This window comes from Dendrobium catenatum, unplaced genomic scaffold (genome assembly GCF_001605985.2).
Source record: "Dendrobium catenatum unplaced genomic scaffold, ASM160598v2 original_scaffold_161204, whole genome shotgun sequence".
In the NCBI taxonomy this organism is placed as follows: domain Eukaryota; kingdom Viridiplantae; phylum Streptophyta; class Magnoliopsida; order Asparagales; family Orchidaceae; genus Dendrobium; species Dendrobium catenatum.
In genome coordinates this window covers 408360-427015 of record NW_021479630.1, presented here as the reverse complement: position 1 = coordinate 427015, position 18656 = coordinate 408360, and the positions used below count along the sequence as shown (strand labels likewise).

The window sequence follows — 18656 nt, the reverse complement described above, 5'->3', positions numbered from 1 at the left end:
TAGTTGTGGCTCTAGAACTCCCTTGAATAATAGAGGTTTCAACTTGTGGAGCATATGCAAATATTTATCATCTTCAGTCTCTTTGCTCCTAATTTGTCTGTTATGTGCATTACTCATCATCTATGCTATTAGGATTACAATCTGTATCATACTATTATAACTCATTGAGTCAACTGCATTCTATTCATTGGGTCACCTGGGTTCATGCTTGACCAATAGTCAACCTCCTCTGACCGTGATCTTGGTTAGGCAAAATTATCAAAATATTTGTGTTAATTACTTTTGGAGTTAAATTTTACTATGTAAACACATATTTATATAATCATGTTAATATAAAAAGAACATTATATTAAAAAATATGTTAGAAAAAAAGATTAAAAAAATTATTATATTTTGTATGATATGAACAATAATTTACTCCCATACCATAAAATTTTTATATATTTATATTTTAATCTTTATTTATGTAACTTCTTAATATTTATATATGTTTTATTTAAAATAAGATAGTATCATTAATATACTTTATAAATGAGAGCAATAATAAACATAATATTTAGTATTAAATGCATACATACAAGATATGTATGTTAATGTTATTCTCCGTAATAATATTAAAAATATGACGACATTAAATAAACGTGCCTCACAAATATTTTCAACCCTAAAAAAATCCTCCAAGCCTGCCCTCCATCCCTCGAGAAATTATTAGGTGCGGATTGCAGACGGGGAGAACCGCCAGCATACTAGTATAAAATACAGCTAGGTACCATTCGGTACCGCTGGATACCACTAGATACCGTTTGGTACCCTGTGTGTGTGCAGACGGTACTCCCCCGACTGCACTCCCCACCTAATAATTTTTCCCATCCCTCCCTGTCCTCACCATCACCTTTTTAATCTCTTCAGTCCTCACGCAAATTCCCTATCCCTTCCCTTAAGCTCTATCTGAAAATGAGCCCTTTTCTTCCCAATGCTACCATACTCCTACTCGCCGCCATCATCTCAACCGCCGCCGCCGCCGTCACACCTTCTCACACATTCCTCCGCTCCTCCTGCGTCTCCGCCCGCCATCCTGAGCTCTGCATCTCCTCCATCGCCGCCTCCGCCTCCCTTCTCCATTCCATTTCCTCCTCTAAAGACGTAATACACGCCTCCCTAAACCTCACCCTCGCCGCCGTCCGCCGCTCCATCGCCGGAGCCAAAATCATCTCCGCCCGACCAAGTCTCACCTCCCGCGAACGCGCCGCCGTTCAAGACTGTCTCGAGATGTTCGACGAAACGCTCGACGAGCTCCGTCGCGCCGACGCCGATCTCCGATCTTACTCGCCGGGCTTTGCAAGCTCCAAATCACTCTCCCGCCATGCCGCCGACCTGAAGATCATGATCAGCGGTGCCATTACCAACCAGGTGAGACCGTGAGACTGTAAATTGAAAAAAAAAATTGTAGAATTGTTTGATCTGATTCGTTAGCTGCCAAGCCAAGACGAGAACGACCTAAACTTTACTTGTGGGCCGAAAATTTATGTTTTTGTTGGGGTGTTTTTTACCGAGCTGAAAACTAGGTACGTAACCATTAATTAAATTAATTATTCTCATGATTTTTTATAGTATTTTTAAATATGATAAAATTTAAAATATTGTTGACCATGAGAATTTATTATTATTTAAAAATATAATTTATAGTTATTTTTAAATATCATATTAAAAATATAATTTCCAATCAGGAGTCCTGCGCCGACGGCTTCTCACACGCCAGCGATGACCGCCGGCTTCGGTTGGGGATCCTTCGAGGGCTTACCTACATCGAGCGCATGTGCGAAAACGCTCTCGCCATGATAAGGAATATGACGGACGGCGACATGGCGGCGGCGGCGGCGACAGAGGGGCGGAAGTTAGCGAGCCGTCATGATGGATTTCCGGAATGGATGACGGCGAGGGACAGGCAGCAGCTTCAGTCAGCGGACACGACGGCAGATTTGACGGTGGCGGTGGACGGGAGCGGGAATTTTAGAACCATTACGGAAGCGGTGGCGGCGGCGCCGGTGAAGAGCAAGCGAAGATTTGTCATAAAAATAAAGGCCGGGGTTTACGCGGAGAACGTGGAGGTGCCGAAGAATAAGACGAATATAATGTTTGTTGGGGATGGGAGGACGAAGACGGTGATCACCGGAAGCCGGAATGTCGTCGACGGCTGGACCACCTTCCGTTCCGCCACCTTAGGTTTGCTCTCTTATGCTCTTTTACTAATTAATTAACATTTATTTCTAAACCAAGATGATTAAATCACCCTTATATTATTTAATTCAATTTAAAAATGTAACTAGTACAATTGTTTAAGCAATTATTCAGATCTTCACAAAATTTTTTCGGATATTCATTGATTAAATTATCTGATAATTGGATTTTTGAACAAAGCTCACAACTTTCTCTTTGCTATTTTTTTACTTTTCAAATATTTTTTTAAGATTTATAATTTTAGATTTGAGCCACATAGTATAACTCTATATTTAGTTCTCCCACATGATAATTTCTCCTTTGGAAGTCTTTCTTAAATAATTAATTTAAGTAAAAAATATTTAAATAAAAAAAATTTAACAGAAAAAATTTGCTTTAAAAAATAATAGAAAAGCTGTATCAAATGAAATCTTAGGCTTCGTTTGAGAATAAATTATTATGTCGATTGATGTATATTTATGAAGTATTTATTGAGTATTTACAAATACTTAATAATTATACAATAAATAAGCAAATACTTACAAAATACTCAATGAATATTAACAAAATACTCAACAAATACTTACAAGATACCATTAATACTCACAGCTGAGTATTTTTATGAATAATTTTTCTCGATTGGAATAATTTTTTTATTACTTCTTAAAATAATTATTTAATATAAAATTATTTAAAAAAATAATAATAATAAAAACAATTCCAAGTCAAAGCCTAATGTTATATTTTTTAAAAGGTTGTCTGTTTTTTTGTTGAAATGTTGGCGTAATTAGCGGAACGGTACGCTTGAGTTGCACTGTTAAAGATAATAATGCCAATGCCCCATCCACAAGTCCTCACCAGCTTTTACGTCCATTAATTATATGATCTTCACCACTCTAAGACGTATTAATTCTTGACAATCGGTCCATTCTTTCATGAGCATTTAATATGCATTACGGATTTTGGGCTTAAATCATTGAGTATTTCCCAATATAAAATACATGATTTTCTAAAAATAAATATCTATTAATAATAAAAAGCTGGAGTTTGACTCAAGAAATAATTGGACATATTTATTATATTTTTTTAAAATTAATCTAAAAATATGTTTAAAGCTAAAAGAGAAGTTTAACAAACTTACAAGTCAAATCAGGTTGAGTTACACAACTTTCCTTGGCCTATTGGTTGAGAGCTTAGGCTTCCAACTAAGAGGTTCAGGGTTCGAGTCCATGTGTATGCGTTATGTGTGTGAGTTTGTCTTAAATAACCTAAATGTCCCCAAAAAAAAGTCAGGTTGAGTTTGAGTATAGGCTCCAATTTGAACTATATCCCCTTGGTTGACAAGCTCGTTTGCTGAGCTTGTTAACGAATGGAATTCGAGCTAGTTCATGGCCCGACTCGGCTCACCAACACAAGTAGGTTGGGATGAGAATTGCAGAAGGATTGTGTTCCATTGATTAAAAAAAAAAGATGTATTTTTTTGGAAGTCATTTAAAATTTTAAATCAGATTAGTGTCAAATTTTAGAAAAATTGCGAATCAGACTGCGCTACATCACTTTTTTCTTGTGTATTGATACCGTGTATCGTTGTGTACCTGGTGACGTGGCGTATTCTGAACCATCTCCGAACGGTCTAAGTGGCACAGAATAATTTCTCCAAAATTCCATTTCAGGTAAAATTTCATAAGAAAACTCACATCATTATTTAGTTAATAGGAATATTTGTGTCTCATCAATAATTGATGAGGATTGCCAATTTTCCCAACGCACATGTGAGGACTATTTCTGATATAAAAGGAGCTTTATGTCGCACAACCAAACAAATCTTGCATGCAAATGTATATACGCTGCTTCTCTCAACATCTTTTGTCCTTACTGGAGCATGAAACACATGCAGCTAGCGTTGTACATCATTTTCGCTGTCTACGAAATTAGCAGCTGCAGCCTGCAGCTTTCTTGAAAGTGTTTTTTTGCGTCGGTGCCTTTTATGCGTCCTTTTGGTATGACTTTTTCATAATTTTTAATATTTTAAAAAGTTTTTATAAAGTGTTCCCAAACGAGTTGCTAGGCAGCTAATATTACTCTGAATATGTCAATTCAACTAACATGACTCACATTCAGCCGCAGTGGGGTCGGGTTTCCTGGCCCGCGATCTCCGCATCGAGAACACAGCCGGCCCATCAAAGCACCAAGCCGTGGCACTCCGGGTCGGGTCCGACCTCTCCGCCTTCTACAACTGCGTCATCATCGCCCACCAAGACACCCTCTACGTCCACTCCCTTCGTCAGTTCTTCCGCTCCTGTCTGATCCAAGGCACCGTCGATTTCATCTTCGGCAACGCCGCCGCCGTCTTCCAAGACTGCGATATCCAGGCCCGGCGACCCGGCTTGAACCAGAAGAACATGGTGACGGCCCAAGGCCGCTCCGACCCGAACGAACCCACGGGCATCGTCCTCCAATCCTGCCGCATCACCGCCACCGACGACCTGGAGGCGGCCAAGGGTTCCTTCCCCAGCTACCTCGGCAGGCCGTGGAAGGAGTATTCTAGGACGGTGGTGCTGCGGTCGGAGATCGGCGATTTTATACGGCCGGAAGGTTGGCACGAGTGGAATTTGGATTTCGGGCTTGACACGTTGTATTATGGGGAGTATGAGAACACTGGGCCGGGCGCGGGGACGGTCCGTCGGGTCGACTGGAAGGGGTATAAGGTGATTACTGATGCGGGGGAGGCGCAGCAGTTTACGGTGGGGAACTTTCTTGAGGGATCTGATTGGTTGGGAGCGACGGGCTTTCCCTTCTCATTGGGTCTCTGATCCACCGTTTAATGAATATATTTATGCGACTTTAGTTATGGGAGAGATTTGCGAGCTCTTGCTATTTGTAATAAAAAGTTCTTTAGTATTTATATATGTTTGTTTTTTATAAAAGAATATTAACATAAAAATAAATTAAATATGCTTTAAAATTTTATTTGGAATAAACAAACAGAGAAAAAAAGATAAATATGTATAGGAAAGGATCGAAGAAGTGGTAAAATGTAAGATAATAAAATAATTTAAAAGATTTTGGATATATCATTATAAATAAATTTATTATTAAAATCCAAATTTACAACTCAATCAATCTATTGCAAATTAACATCATATAATAAGACCTAAATCATGATTAAAAGATTTTTGTGCATCTTACTTTCCCAAGTTTGCTGTTTAGCAATAGTTTTTTTTGTTAGTGTAACTGACACGTCAGCAATACACTTTACTTGTCTTTATTAATGCTTGTTCTTTGTATTTACATTTGTGTCTGTCTGCTATATATAGCAATAGTGTCCTGTAATACGTTTAGATAAATTCCATTTTCAGTTTTCATCTGCTCTCTTCGTCTTGTCCCTTTCGTTATCATGGTATCAGAGCCACATCGAGCTTAGGCATCTCCGGTCATCTTTCTCATGGCCGATCAAGCCTCCACCACCTCCAATCAAGAAATCTCAAACATCTCTTCCTCTCTTGAAGATTTCGTTGTTCCCAACCCTCTCAAGTTCCTCATCTCTAATCTCAAGAACCTCGTTCCCACCATTCTCACCAGCGATAATTACTCGATTTGGCTCCTTCAAATGTATCAGCATTTCACTGCAAATGGTTTCAGCGGTCATCTCACAGGTACCTCTACCTGTCCGCCCGCTTCAGCGGCCAACGACCACAAACTCTGGAAACTCATCGACATAAATCTCATCTCGGCGCTTCTTTCCACTATCTCAGCCTAGGTAATCCCTTATGTCATAACTCTTTCCACAACTCATGAGATCTGGGTGGCTCTTGAAACTAGGTTGCAGCAAATGAATCATTCTCGAGTTATCCAACTTAAGAATGAACTTCATCAAATTCAGATGAAAGAAAGTTCGATGCAACAATACTTGACTCAAATCAAGAACCTCGTCGATAATATTGCAGCCGCCGGCTCAAAGCTCGACACCAAAGACATTATCTTATACATCTTGAACGGTCTTCCGTCTACCTACAATTCTTTCAAAACTGCCATAAGAACTTCGTTAAATCCAATCTCTCTGGATGTTCTTTATTCGCTGCTATGCAGCGAAGAAATCAACATCAAACAAGAACAGTCTCGTGAAGTGCATTCCGCTTCAGATAACATGGCTCTACTAACCGTTCGGAATAAATCGTCCAGAAGTCGATTTAATCGATCCCAACAACGTCAATCGAATCCTCGTCCCACTTTCAACAACGACAACCAAACTTCAAGGAACAATGCGTCTCAACCCCGACCGATATGCCAGATCTGTGGAAAGACCGGACACACCGCAGTCAACTATTGGCATAGATGCAATCTTCAGTACGCATCATCCTCCTCGACGACACCTAGAGCCTTGTTTTCTCAACAGCAAGGCACGCCGTCCACCACTCATTGGATTCTTGACTCCGGTGCATCAGCTCATTTGACACCGGACGCTTCCAGCATGAGCAACGTCAATCCCTACAGCGGTCTTGACTCTGTCTCGATCGTTAACGGCATCAACATCTCTATCCAGAACACCAGACAAGGAATTCTTCCGCTACAGGAGACGACTCATAAGCTAATTCTTCGAGATATCCTTCACGTTCATTCTATCTCTCACAATTTATTATCTATTTCTAAGCTTACAACATATAACAATATCTCAATTCTTTTTGATGCAAATGGTTTTGTAATTAAGGACACCAAGGACAATCTACCTCTTCTCCATGGTCGCAAACATGAAGGTCTGTACCGGATTCAGACGACACAGACTATCAAGAACTCGACATTTCACACTTAGCGCAACCCGAGCTTCCACTGGCATGATAGGTTGGGTCATCCTAATCCAAGATTGTTATCCACACTAGTCAAGCACCTTCCAGAATCCTGCAACCCGTTCAAAAACTTTGATATTTGTATTTCTTGTCAAGTTTCCAAAAGTCATAAACTACCATTTTCTAATAGCAATTCTTCTTGTACAAAACCTTTTCAAATCATCCATTCGGATGTTTGGGGACCTGCCCCTTGCCCCTCATTCAATGGATATAGATACTACGTCATTTTCATAAATGAATTTACACGTTTTTCTTGGCTATATTTGATTACTACTAAAGCAGAAACGTTTACTAAATTTTAGCATTTCTATAACCTTATTTGCAATAATTTTCATAGCAGCATACAAACTCTCCGCTCTGATGGCGGCGGTGAATTTCTTAGCAAACAATTCACCGAGTATCTTCTCCACAAAGGAATCAATCGGCAGTTGAGTTGTCCTCATACCCCCGAATAAAATGGGATGTCCGAAAGAAAGCATAGACATTTGATCAAAATCACTAGAACCCTCATGCATGCCGCAAGCTTACCTCTTAGTTTTTGGGCCGAATCCTTGTCCACAGCACACTACCTTATTAACAGGTTACCTTCTGCGGCTACCACACCCCACAACCCTTACTACAATCTCTACGGTCAACATCCCTCTTACACGCACCTCCGCAAGTTTGGATGTTTGTGCTTTCCCTGGCTCAAGCCTTACGCTCCAAACAAACTCGCGCCTCGCTGTCAAGAGTGTGTTTTTCTGGGCTACTCAACCCAACACAAAGGATATCGTTGTCTTAATCTTAAAACCAATCGTGTTCACATCTCTCGTCACGTTATTTTCCATGAAAACATATTCCCTCTCAAAAATCAAACACCTGTACCATCTTCTCCTACACCCGAACTCTCTCACTTGCCCCTGCTTCTCATTCCAGTCTCTGCCAAGTCACCTACATCGGTACACAATACCACCATCCCTGAGTCTCACAATCAGCATAATAACACAGGTCCCATACTTCAATCACCTACCCCCACCCTCACCCCTGCACCTCACAATAGTTCCCATGATGTTCAACCTCCTGTAAGGCATCATCCTATGCAAACTCGGTTTATGTCTGGTATTTCTAAGCCAAGGAGATATGTTGATCTATCTGCTATCTGTTAACCCAAGGCTACACTAACTTCGTTTAACCAAGCTAACCAAAGCGAAAAATGGAGATATGCTATAACTACTGAATTTAAAGCCCTTCAGAAACAACATACCTAGTCTCTTATTCCCCGTCCTTCAAACCATCCAATTCTAGGATGTCGGTGGACTTACCGAATCAAGAAAAATTCCAATGGGAAAGTAGCTCAGTACAGGTACGCCTAGTGGCCCAAGGATGTACTCAAGAATACGGAATCAATTACACGGATACATTTAGTCCCGTCGCTAAAATGACTACCATTCGGGTACTGATAACCCTTGCTCTTCACAAGAATTGGCCTATTCTACAACTTGACGTGTCCAACGCTTTTTTACACGAAGATCTCCACGACAACGTTTACATGCGGCATTCACCTGGTTTCTCCGACTCTCAACACCCCAGCACGTGTGCAAGCTTTAGAAGTCCATATACGGTCTTAAGCAATCCCCTAGACTTTGGTTTACAAAAATTACTACATTCTTGCAAAATTTTGGTTTTAATTTCAGCAAACTGACCCATCTATGCTCATTTATTCCAAAGACAATATTAGCTTATTTGTGTTGATTTATGTTGATGACATTTTGGTGACAGGCAATAACAAATCTGTTATTGATAAACTTCTAAATCAGTTACACGTCAACTTTAGTCTCAAACAACTAGGAGACATTTCTTTGTTTTAGGAATACAGGTCTCCAGAACTTCAAACGGTTTTTTTCTCAATCAACAACAATACGCTCAACAACTGCTTCTCTCCACCGGCTTTGCAATGTGCAAGCCCGCTTCCACTCCAATGTCTATGAAGCGGTCTACCAAGGAACCGAATACCACACTATTCTCCGATCCGCATCTTTACCGGAAACTCGCAGGTTCGTTTCAATATTTGTCTATAACTAGACCTGATATTGCGTTCACTACTAACTATATCTGTCAACGCATGCATCAACCGACAATCAACGATTACCAAGTCCTCAAAAGATTGCTTTGTTATCTTCAAGGCACCACTCATCTTGGAATTCCAATTGAACCCGACGACCTTCAACTTCGAGCCTTCGTGGACGCGGACTGGGCGTCTGACAGTACAGACCGAAGATCTATTTATGGATACTGTGCCTTCTTAGGAGCTACCATCATTTCCTGGTCAGCTAAAAAGCAGGAAACGGTCGCGAAATCATCAACTGAGGCGGAATATCGTTCCGTCTCCGCTGCCTCTTCAGAAGTGCTGTGGCTCCGACGACTTTTAGCTGAATTTCACATACCACAAACATCCCCAACAACTATTTACTACGACAACACGTCAGCCATTGCTCTCGCTCACAATCCAGTTTTCCATGCTCACACAAAACACATAGAGATCGATTATCACTTCATCATCAATCACATTGCAAAAGGCGACCTCAACATCTCTCACATTAGTTCGATCGATCAGATTGCTGACATTTTGACCAAACCACTACCGGAAGATCGTTTTATTCTCCTTAGACACAAACTAACCATCTGCTCTAAAGAAGCTTAGTTTGAGGGGGCATGTTAGTGTAACTGACACGTCAGCAATACACTTTACTAGTCTTTATTAATTCTTGTTCTTTGTATTTACATTTGTGTTTGTCTGCTATATATAACAATAGTGTCCTGTAATACGTTTAGATAAATTCTATTTTCAGTTTTCATCTGCTCTCTTCGTCTTGTCCCTTTCGTTATCATTTTTAGGGGTGTAAAAAAGGGTCAATAGAGTAGGTTTGGATTTGACCTGAAATTGACCCAAATTCAGTCAATCAAAGCCCATCTTGTTTAATCAAAAAGTCCAAATTTTGAATTTGAACCCAACTAGAATCCAACCCAATAACCCATTTTAATTTTTAAAAATTTTTATTAGATTATTAATCATATATATTGGTTAGTTGATTTAAAAAATTCTACAAATAAATAAAAAAATTATTAAATTAGTCATGTTTGCATCAAAATTGATTTTGTGGGTCAATTTGAACTCAACCCGCGTGGCTTTCTCGACCAACTATTACTTTATTAACATAATGTTCAATATTTTTAATCATAAATAATTATTCTCATTTTTTTTTCACCTTGACTACTTTTAATATATAAATTTTTTAAGCTAAATTTTTTTTACTAAAAATTTATTTAAAAAAGCAATAAAAAAATTGCTCGGAATGATACACTAATTTTTGGAATGGCACAAACTTAGGTCAATATCAATGTTGGTTTGTTATTCATGTTGTGATAGAATGATAGTTGCCTCGAAGATATTTTAATTTATTTTGTTAATATTTTAATATAACTTTTATATTTTAATGTATTACCAATATATTATTATTATTTTTAATTTAAGGAGATTGAGTTCTATAACAACTTCCTCAGTCACCTAATTTAAACTTATTTGAAGCGGCTCGACGAGACAAATCCAACGAGACCAATATCACCAAATTCTGACATCATTAAGACCTTCAACTGTTTGATGAACGGTGCACGATGAAGGGATTCATTATCAACCGTCCATTTGACCACTCCCTATTTGCCCATGATCTCACACCTATTTACAAGCTATGCCACTCCATAAAATCTATAAATAGACCCCTCATTTCTCATGAGAGAGGACCCAAGCAAGAAGAAGTGAAGAAGAAGATGAGAAGAAGAGGAGAAGAGAAGAATAGGAGGGAAGAGACTCCTCCTCGACCATCGCTGGAGTTCCGCTCGAACTCAAAATGACGCCAAAATTCTATCCGACTTTTATAGCACGCTGAAATTTTGCCCAAGTAACGACAAAGTTCCCTCTGAAGCCAAAACTCCACCCAAGTGATGCCGGAGTTCTCCTCGGCTACCAAAAGACATCGGACTTCTACCCTACGCCGAACATTCACTCATCGCCAAGTTTTTACCATACGTTGGACTTCTATAGGTTATTGTACTTTTGTTGGACGTCTATCCGAATATGGATTTCTTTCCATTGTTGGACTTCTACCTGACGCCATCCTTCCGACCTCATTCGCCCGCTGATTACGATCCTTTTGACTTACGTCGCCTACCGACTACAGTTCTTCCGACCTCCGTCGTCAGTCGACTATGATCCTTCTAACTTACATCGTCCACCGACCACAATCATTTTGGTTTCCGTTGTCAGCCGACAATGGTCTTCCTGACTTACGTCTCCTGTCGACTATAGTCTTTCCGACCTTTGTCGCTCGTCGACTACGGTCATTCTAACTTACGTCGCCTACCGATTACAGTCATTCCAACCTCCGTCGCCAGCCGACTACGGTCCTCCTAACTTACGTCGTCCGCATACTATAGTCTTTTTGACCTCCGTCGCCAGACAACGGTCTTTATGACTTCCGTCGCCCGCCGACTACGATTCTTTTGACCCCCGTCACCAGACTATGGTCCTCCCGACCAAACCAACATGTTAATAGTGACTATTTGTATTCACATCATGTAATGTACTCTATAAAATGTACATCAAGCTAAGGCCTTTTCCCAAGAAAAGGCCTCATTTGTAATCAACTATTATACCAGTGGATTTATTCGAATTGGGCTAGGCCCCGTGGTTTTTTTCCCCTTTTCAGGGGTCTTCCATGTAAAAATCTTGGTGTCTTTTATAAATGCAACAGCCTTTCTCTTATCTGATTGCGTGCCGGATTTTTGTACAATGCTAATACATTAAACTTTATATTTCTCTATCGCCGCGAATGCTCATGGACGCAACAAAAATATATAATGGGTGAACTACCAAATTTTTTTCATTTAAAAAAAAAGATCCTCTGATTGCGTGCCGGATTTTTGTACAATGCTAATACATTAAACTTTATATTTCTCTATCGCCGCGAATGCTCATGGACGCAACAAAAATATATAATGGGTGAACTACCAAATTTTTATCATTTACAAAAAAAAGATACCAAATAATTTCTTATAGTATATACATATTTAATTTAAATAGATAATCGTAAATAGTTCAACTAATCAGATAAGCTATAAAAAAACGAGAATTGGGTCAATAAATCAAGATATCCAGATTATATGGGTAAATAACTTATTTATCAATACCCGATCAACCTACTTAGTCCTGTAGGATTCGATCAGACGGTCCATATTTCACTGAACTCGCACCACAAAGTACACCCAACTTTGCACCCGTTTTAGCCAGACCCTGCTGCTACAAGGTGAACCTCCCTGGGTATTTCAAGAACCAGTTTGCAACGCATTTCCTTCCGCAACAAGATTCAATGCTTCGTATATAATTGATCCACGATCGACAATGTCCCCAAAAAAAGGTTTTTTTTTTTGGCGCTCTTTCGTCTTGTTTGAATAACTAAAGCGAATTTTTGCAATCTCCTTGCCGCCATCTTTCTTCCGTTCCCTTCTCGGCATGGCGGCTCAACAACAGAAGCGCCAGAAGATGGCGGAGGAGCAGGAGGAAATTGAAGAAATGCAGCATGGACCTTTCCCCATCGAGCAGCTCCAGGTAAAAAAACAAGTAAAGCTGTTTTCCTGCAGAAACCCTAATAAATCTTGATATCCATAGTCGGCCTTTTGAGTTCAGTTGTTTCTGGCAAAAGGTTACTTCTTTAAATCCCAATTAATGATGCATTTTTGTACTTTTTTTTGTCTTTCTATGCTTTTGGTTTCTCATTTTGGATGATGTTGACTCAAAGATTAAGGGTTGAATGTTTTGCTTATTTTTTTAGTGTTTAGATCTAAATCCGGAAGCAATCAAGATTCTTCATTCACGTAATTATATGCCATTTTCTCGTATCAGTCAGAGTGTTCTTCCTTTTTTCTTATGTCGCTACGCGGTTTCCCGCATTAAGTTGGGGATTCATTTTGGGTTGCTTAGGTCTTTCGTATTCTATCTTTAGTTGCTTCATTACAAATCTTGTAAACTAATGAGCCTACCTTTCACCATTTGAATTGTTATTTTAATTTTAAATTTTTGTATTGGTCTTGCCCAAGCATATTATTTGTACAGTAAGTTATGCCTTAATTTATTTATTTATACAGTAAGTTATGCCTTTATTTATCTTATAGTTGTAGTTTTTAGTGATTTATGGATTGATAAAAGATTTATTATCAGGTGAAGAATGTGATGTCCATCAGTGATGGTAATTGTGAGGAAATTGAAATATTTCTTTGACCTACAATAGTTGTTAGAGAATATCAGTAAGAGGTTTTGTGTGTTTGAAAAAAAGTTGGCAAGATGTCATGTGTTTAGCGGCCCCTGATTATAAAATTTAGGTTTAATGGGAATCATTTATGGCATCGGAAACACGAGGCATAATTCATGCCATTTTAAGATGAAAACATAAACGGGATGAATTTTTCAGAGATTTGGGAAGGTTCTTGAATTTATCAATCTCTTATGGATTGAGTTTTTTTATTTATTTATTTATAAAAATAATTCCATAAGACTGACTGGCATGCTCTTTTTGTTCACTTTATTTCCACCATAGTTTAGGGGCTTTTCGTGCTGCTTCTAGCATAGGTTGCTTTTAAAGAAGGCTTTTGCTCTTCTTCATGGAAAGAGTTTGTATTAGAAAGTCCTTTAACTTGGGGCTGGTGGTTGCGATGAATATTTCAGAGGAGAAGTGTGAGCATTATAGTCTTTCCTTACTCAGCTTATGTGAGAGAAAAAAATTTGAGTTAGTCCTGCAAGGAGCTCACTTTTATCCTTCCTTTCATTAGAATTGTTCTGCTTAAGATTTGGACATGAACTTTGGTGAAGTCATTATTGAGTCTTGCAAGGAACTCCATTTTTTCTATAAATTGCTTGTGAATTACTGCATTATCGAAACATGTCATTTTGAGATATTCGTAATAGTATAGTTTAAGCTAATTAACCTTCATTGCATTAACAAACTCAATAACATGAAGGTAACCTTCTTTGATTGTTGATATCTTTGTTTTGAGTATGTTTGTTTGATGACTTCCCAAACTACTTTTGCTGTAGAGAGGAGCATATGACCCTTGATTTCATGCATAATAATATTATACAACCATTTTATGATAATGTAATTTTCTTTATCCTAAAATCCAAAATTTGGATCTTTTAGCTCGTGAGGAGGATCCACAAAATAATGGATCTTTCCTTTCCTTTCTGAAAGGTATTTACAATTTGGGAAAATTTTATATCATTTCTCCCATTTAGGCAATATGAGGCTTGTAGCCCGACGACTCTTGTTTAGTTTGATTTTCACAGTTCATGATGGGCAACCATAGAAGAGAAGTAAAAGAAAAACTTAGCAATGATGAACACAAGAAGTAATCTCCACAAGAAGGTTGAAAAAAAAAGAACAAAATTTGGAAGAAAGTAAAAAACCTCGCTCTAATATCATGCACAAACGTAAAAAAAGTACAAAAAAACTATTTTGACTTTAATTGTTTGATTTTGTAGAAAGTGTGGAAGTAATTATTGATTTTTGTAACATGTTTATATGGAAATAAATCATAGTTGTTTATAAGAAAAAAAAATAAACAAATTTAAGAGAGGTTGGTGGCTATAATAGAAAAAGGAGGTAGATGGATTGCAATCTATGGGCCTTAAGAGTAAATCCAATGATTTGAACTCTTAATCCCTTTGTTTAAAGATCTTAATCATAATTATTTGACTTGTGGGTCTCATGATCCTTAAAAAAAAAAAATCCATAGGGAAGCTGATTTTTGTAAAGATTGTGATAAATGGGTTATTTCTATTATTGAGGTGTTATAATCTTTGCACAAGAATCTAACCTCTAAGCTTGCACCAAGTGAGAAGACCTATAGCATTTGTAAGGGATTAAGTGGGTTTTTAGGAAGAAGGAATTCTTGTGCAAACTTAGAGCAAGGTTGGTGTCTAAAGATTTTTTTACGAAGAGAGCAAGTTGTTTTTGATGAGATATTCTATCAATTGTGAAACTTACTTATAAGTGTCCTACTAAGTTTGGTTTCTCACTTTAATCTAGAATTAGATTAAATAATTTTAAAATTACTTTTTTTGGTGGTCGAACCATAGGAAAGGATTTTTATGGAATTACTTGATGGTTTTGAGTTGCAAGGAATGATGATTGGATGCGTTTACTTCAAAAGGTTATGTGATGTCAAAAACAATCTCCTTGTTAATGGTTCAAGATATTTGATGGTTTAATCATTAATGATGAGAGCAATTGTCAAAGGAGCAAATTTGATAATTATGTCTACCATTAAAAGCTAAATGATGGAAATTTCATCTATCTGCTGTTTTATGTTAATGATATAATTTTGCTGTGTAATTATATGTTTGAATTTGGTAAGCTAAATTTTGAGCTTCAAGCTGAGTTTGAAATAAAGGATCTAGGACACACAAAGAGGATTTAGGGCATAGAAATTTTTAGGAATTGGAAGTCAAGAGCAATGTTTTTTTCACAAGAAAATTATCTTAGGAGGATGCTTGAGAAATTCAACATGGTATGCACAACCTGCTAGCCTCTCTATGGCTGTTCATTTCAAGCTTTTGACCAATTGTTGTCCTAGCACAGAAGAAGACTTAGAATAAATGAATAAAGTTCCCTATCATAGCATGGTGAGAAGCATGATGTATGCTATGGTCTGCATTTGACTAGATATCTCTTATGCAGTAAGTCTAATAAGCAAATATATATGACTAATCCTGTAAAGGAGCATTGGCAAGCCGCCAACTAGGTGCTGAGATATCTAGAAGGATCAACGAAGCATGGAGTAATTTTAATGGTTTTAGTGATTATTAAACTCAGAAAGCTTAGCAGATATAGGATTTTGATTTGAAGGAGATTTTGAAAAGAAGAGCTCATTGACAGGCTATTTGCTTTCTATTTCCTGCAATGTTAGCGTTGGAATGCAACCTTGCAGCACATTGTAGCATTTTTTATAACCGAAGCTGAGTATATGGCAATTAATCGGGTTTGGTGGTTCCAAGGATTGGTCAATGAAATGAGAGTTGAGAATGATTCAATTAGAGTCTTTTGGGATATTTAAAGCGCAATTCACTTGAGCAAAAAATCAATTATTCCATGAAAGGACCAAAGCATATTTGTATCAGGTTTCTGATAGGAAATACTTGAGATACCAATTTGATAGGAAATACTTGAGTTCAAGTATTTCTTAGCCAAATCTGAAGTAAAACGAGAAGAAAACTGCTGTTTTCAGCAGAGGACAGCAGCCAAACACAGGAAAACAGCAAGAAATTACGAGAAAATTGAGAGAAAACTCAAGAAAAGACTTGTATTCCACTTAGACGATGAATAAAATAGCAAGATACATATTAATATTATTATTGTTATTATTATTATTATATAATGTAATATGTAAAAAAAGAGATAAAAAAGAATTTTTAAATAGGTGTCGAAGACCCCGGTCGTCGTACCTTAGGTCCGACCGGGATGGTTTGAAATTGAAGACCTGCGTCGTTGATTTTTAATCCGGGCAGATGGTTTTAAAATTTGAAGACCTCACGCAGTCGATCTTAGATCCTGGTGAGATGGTTTAAATTCGAAGCCCCTACGCCGTTGACCTTAGGTCCGAGTAGGAAGAAACTACGGCAGTGACGTCCCGATTTCTCCCTCGGTGAGGAGGAGACGTTGGGAGGCTGCCGAAATTTTTAGTGAACAACAAAGGACTTGGATAGAAAATTGGAAATTGATTTGAACGAAATTCAAATATAAAATCAATTTTAAATTAAATTTGAACTGAACAAACACAAGTAAACATATACTGTGTGATATACGACGGTTGCAAAGATGCCCTCAAGTCAACATCGTTAACTCCTACAAGTCAATGCTCACATCTACTAGTTGTTGTTGCAGCAAAAGACATGAAATGCTACAATTCGCCTGTGATCAGGAATATGGAATTCGTAGTTCCCACAACAAATAGCCTATAAGAAAAGATAAAGAGCTTGATGGTAACAAATCAGTCCACCTACAGATTGCTATAGTAGACCTATTATGCACCCAACATAAGTTCTACAAGAATATACAAGAATAACTGTCGTAGACATGAACACCTGTTGGCGGTGATAGAAGATTCGTCATAATCACAACAAGCTCCTGCGAGCCACTGTAGAAGACTCATCCTTCCCACTACAAGCATACTACAATTCACCTATGAGGAGGATTAGGAATTTGTAGTGCCCACAATAATAAATTCATTAGCAAGAACAAGATCTTCTAATGTTTATTGGATAGACATTCCTTACAAAATATAGTAAATGATATGACAAGCTTGAATAAATTAAACAACATATCCAAGGCAACAAGTTGCGATGAATGCCAAAACTTGCAAGCAATGATAAAAAGACTTATGATATACACGATAGTCTATCTACAAGTTAAATTGATAACTCTCGAATACTCATGGATAACCCACGAATAGATCCAATAAAAATTTGCAACACACACGCCACCGGATCCGCAACATGTGTACAAGAGGACAGAAGGCGTTCATAGGCCCTTAAATGAAATCTCGAGCTATTTTTTAAGCGAAATCACTTGCGCAATGATTCATGTTTAAATATTTTAAAATTTCCCCATAATGTATTAAATATGATCTCTAAAACTAAAAACACCCTGCATGTGCTCCGACAGACCTATTAAAGTTACAAACATAAATAATCGAGAATACTGCGCAGGATCAAATGCTATAACCTGCATGTGCTCCGATCGTCGCATACAAATCTCAAATCCAATGATTCGAGAATGATGCGCGGGTTAAATATTCAAGTTTTATCCTCCTCAAAAGGATTGGAGTCGGTACGACTTGAATAATAAAATGCCTCTCAAAATCCTATAAAAATACAAATGATTTTAAAATCACCCCGATGATGACCGTGTTGATCGGAAATCTCAACCGGAGGGGTCAAATTTCAAATCTCAAATGTCAAATTTGAAATCTAACAAAAGCACAAATTCTTGAAATAAAATCTATCAACTAAAAACTAAAAGCTAAAAATCATCCACCTCCCGCAACCGTTTGTCGGGGATGATAAATTTGAAATTAACCTCAGCTCACAAAGAGCAAATGTTATGTCGGGTGTATCACTACGATTCATCCTCAAACAGTCTCTTGCCAATAGAGACGTGACACATGCCCTCTGATAGGGTGGTTTTGCCGCAAAATGGCACCATTATATTATAATCACGGCCAAAGCCCGTATGTTCCCTAAAGGCTTCAAACCCTTGAGTTATGAATCATAGGGTATATTCGATAGGCATCAAGCCCTCAGTCAGCTAAGGTGGATTCAGATATATCCCCTTAGACAAACACCAACCCAGGTCTACAAGGTATTCTTGGACGAAGCAACCCATGTCTGCCGACAAAGTACCTTCTGTCAGGTTGGGTCGACTACATCCTCTGACTAAGTAGACCAGGGATCATGACAGCCCGGGACGATGGAACCATGGGATCTTGATCGGGCTCGTCTTCATTCCCCCC

The 18656-nt window shown here is 38.2% G+C and overlaps 2 protein-coding genes across 3 annotated transcripts in view; both read left to right on the top strand.

The window, feature by feature from the left end:
- The first annotated feature begins 893 nt into the window (after nucleotides 1-893).
- On the top strand, nucleotides 894-5108 carry LOC110092954 (pectinesterase). The gene is made up of 3 exons (XM_020817669.2): nucleotides 894-1410; nucleotides 1728-2223; nucleotides 4339-5108. The coding sequence occupies exons 1-3, from the start codon at nucleotides 955-957 to the stop codon at nucleotides 5028-5030; spliced, it is 1644 nt and encodes a 547-aa protein (XP_020673328.1). The 5' UTR covers nucleotides 894-954; the 3' UTR covers nucleotides 5031-5108.
- A 7295-nt stretch (nucleotides 5109-12403) lies between these two features.
- The window catches only part of LOC110092955 (DNA repair protein RAD51 homolog), a 16454-nt gene continuing 10201 nt past the window's right edge, over nucleotides 12404-18656 (top strand). The window contains exon 1 of one of the 2 annotated variants that reach the window (XM_020817671.2): nucleotides 12404-12702. In XM_020817671.2, coding sequence (XP_020673330.1) covers nucleotides 12674-12702 — 29 coding nt within the window. In that variant the 5' untranslated portion in view covers nucleotides 12404-12673. The remainder of the gene's footprint in view (nucleotides 12703-18656) is intronic. The other variant, XM_020817670.2, reaches the window with a different exon arrangement.

What these genes read in the sequence shown, in the direction of transcription:
- LOC110092954 (XM_020817669.2), top strand. Translation starts at nt 955, where the DNA reads ATGAGCCCTTTTCTTCCCAATGCTACCATACTCCTACTCGCCGCCATC. An exon ending in GCGGTGCCATTACCAACCAG is followed by an intron (nt 1,411 to 1,727) that starts GTGAGACCGTGA and finishes ATTTCCAATCAG; the next exon opens with GAGTCCTGCGCCGACGGCTT. An exon ending in CTTCCGTTCCGCCACCTTAG is followed by an intron (nt 2,224 to 4,338) that starts GTTTGCTCTCTT and finishes ACTCACATTCAG; the next exon opens with CCGCAGTGGGGTCGGGTTTC.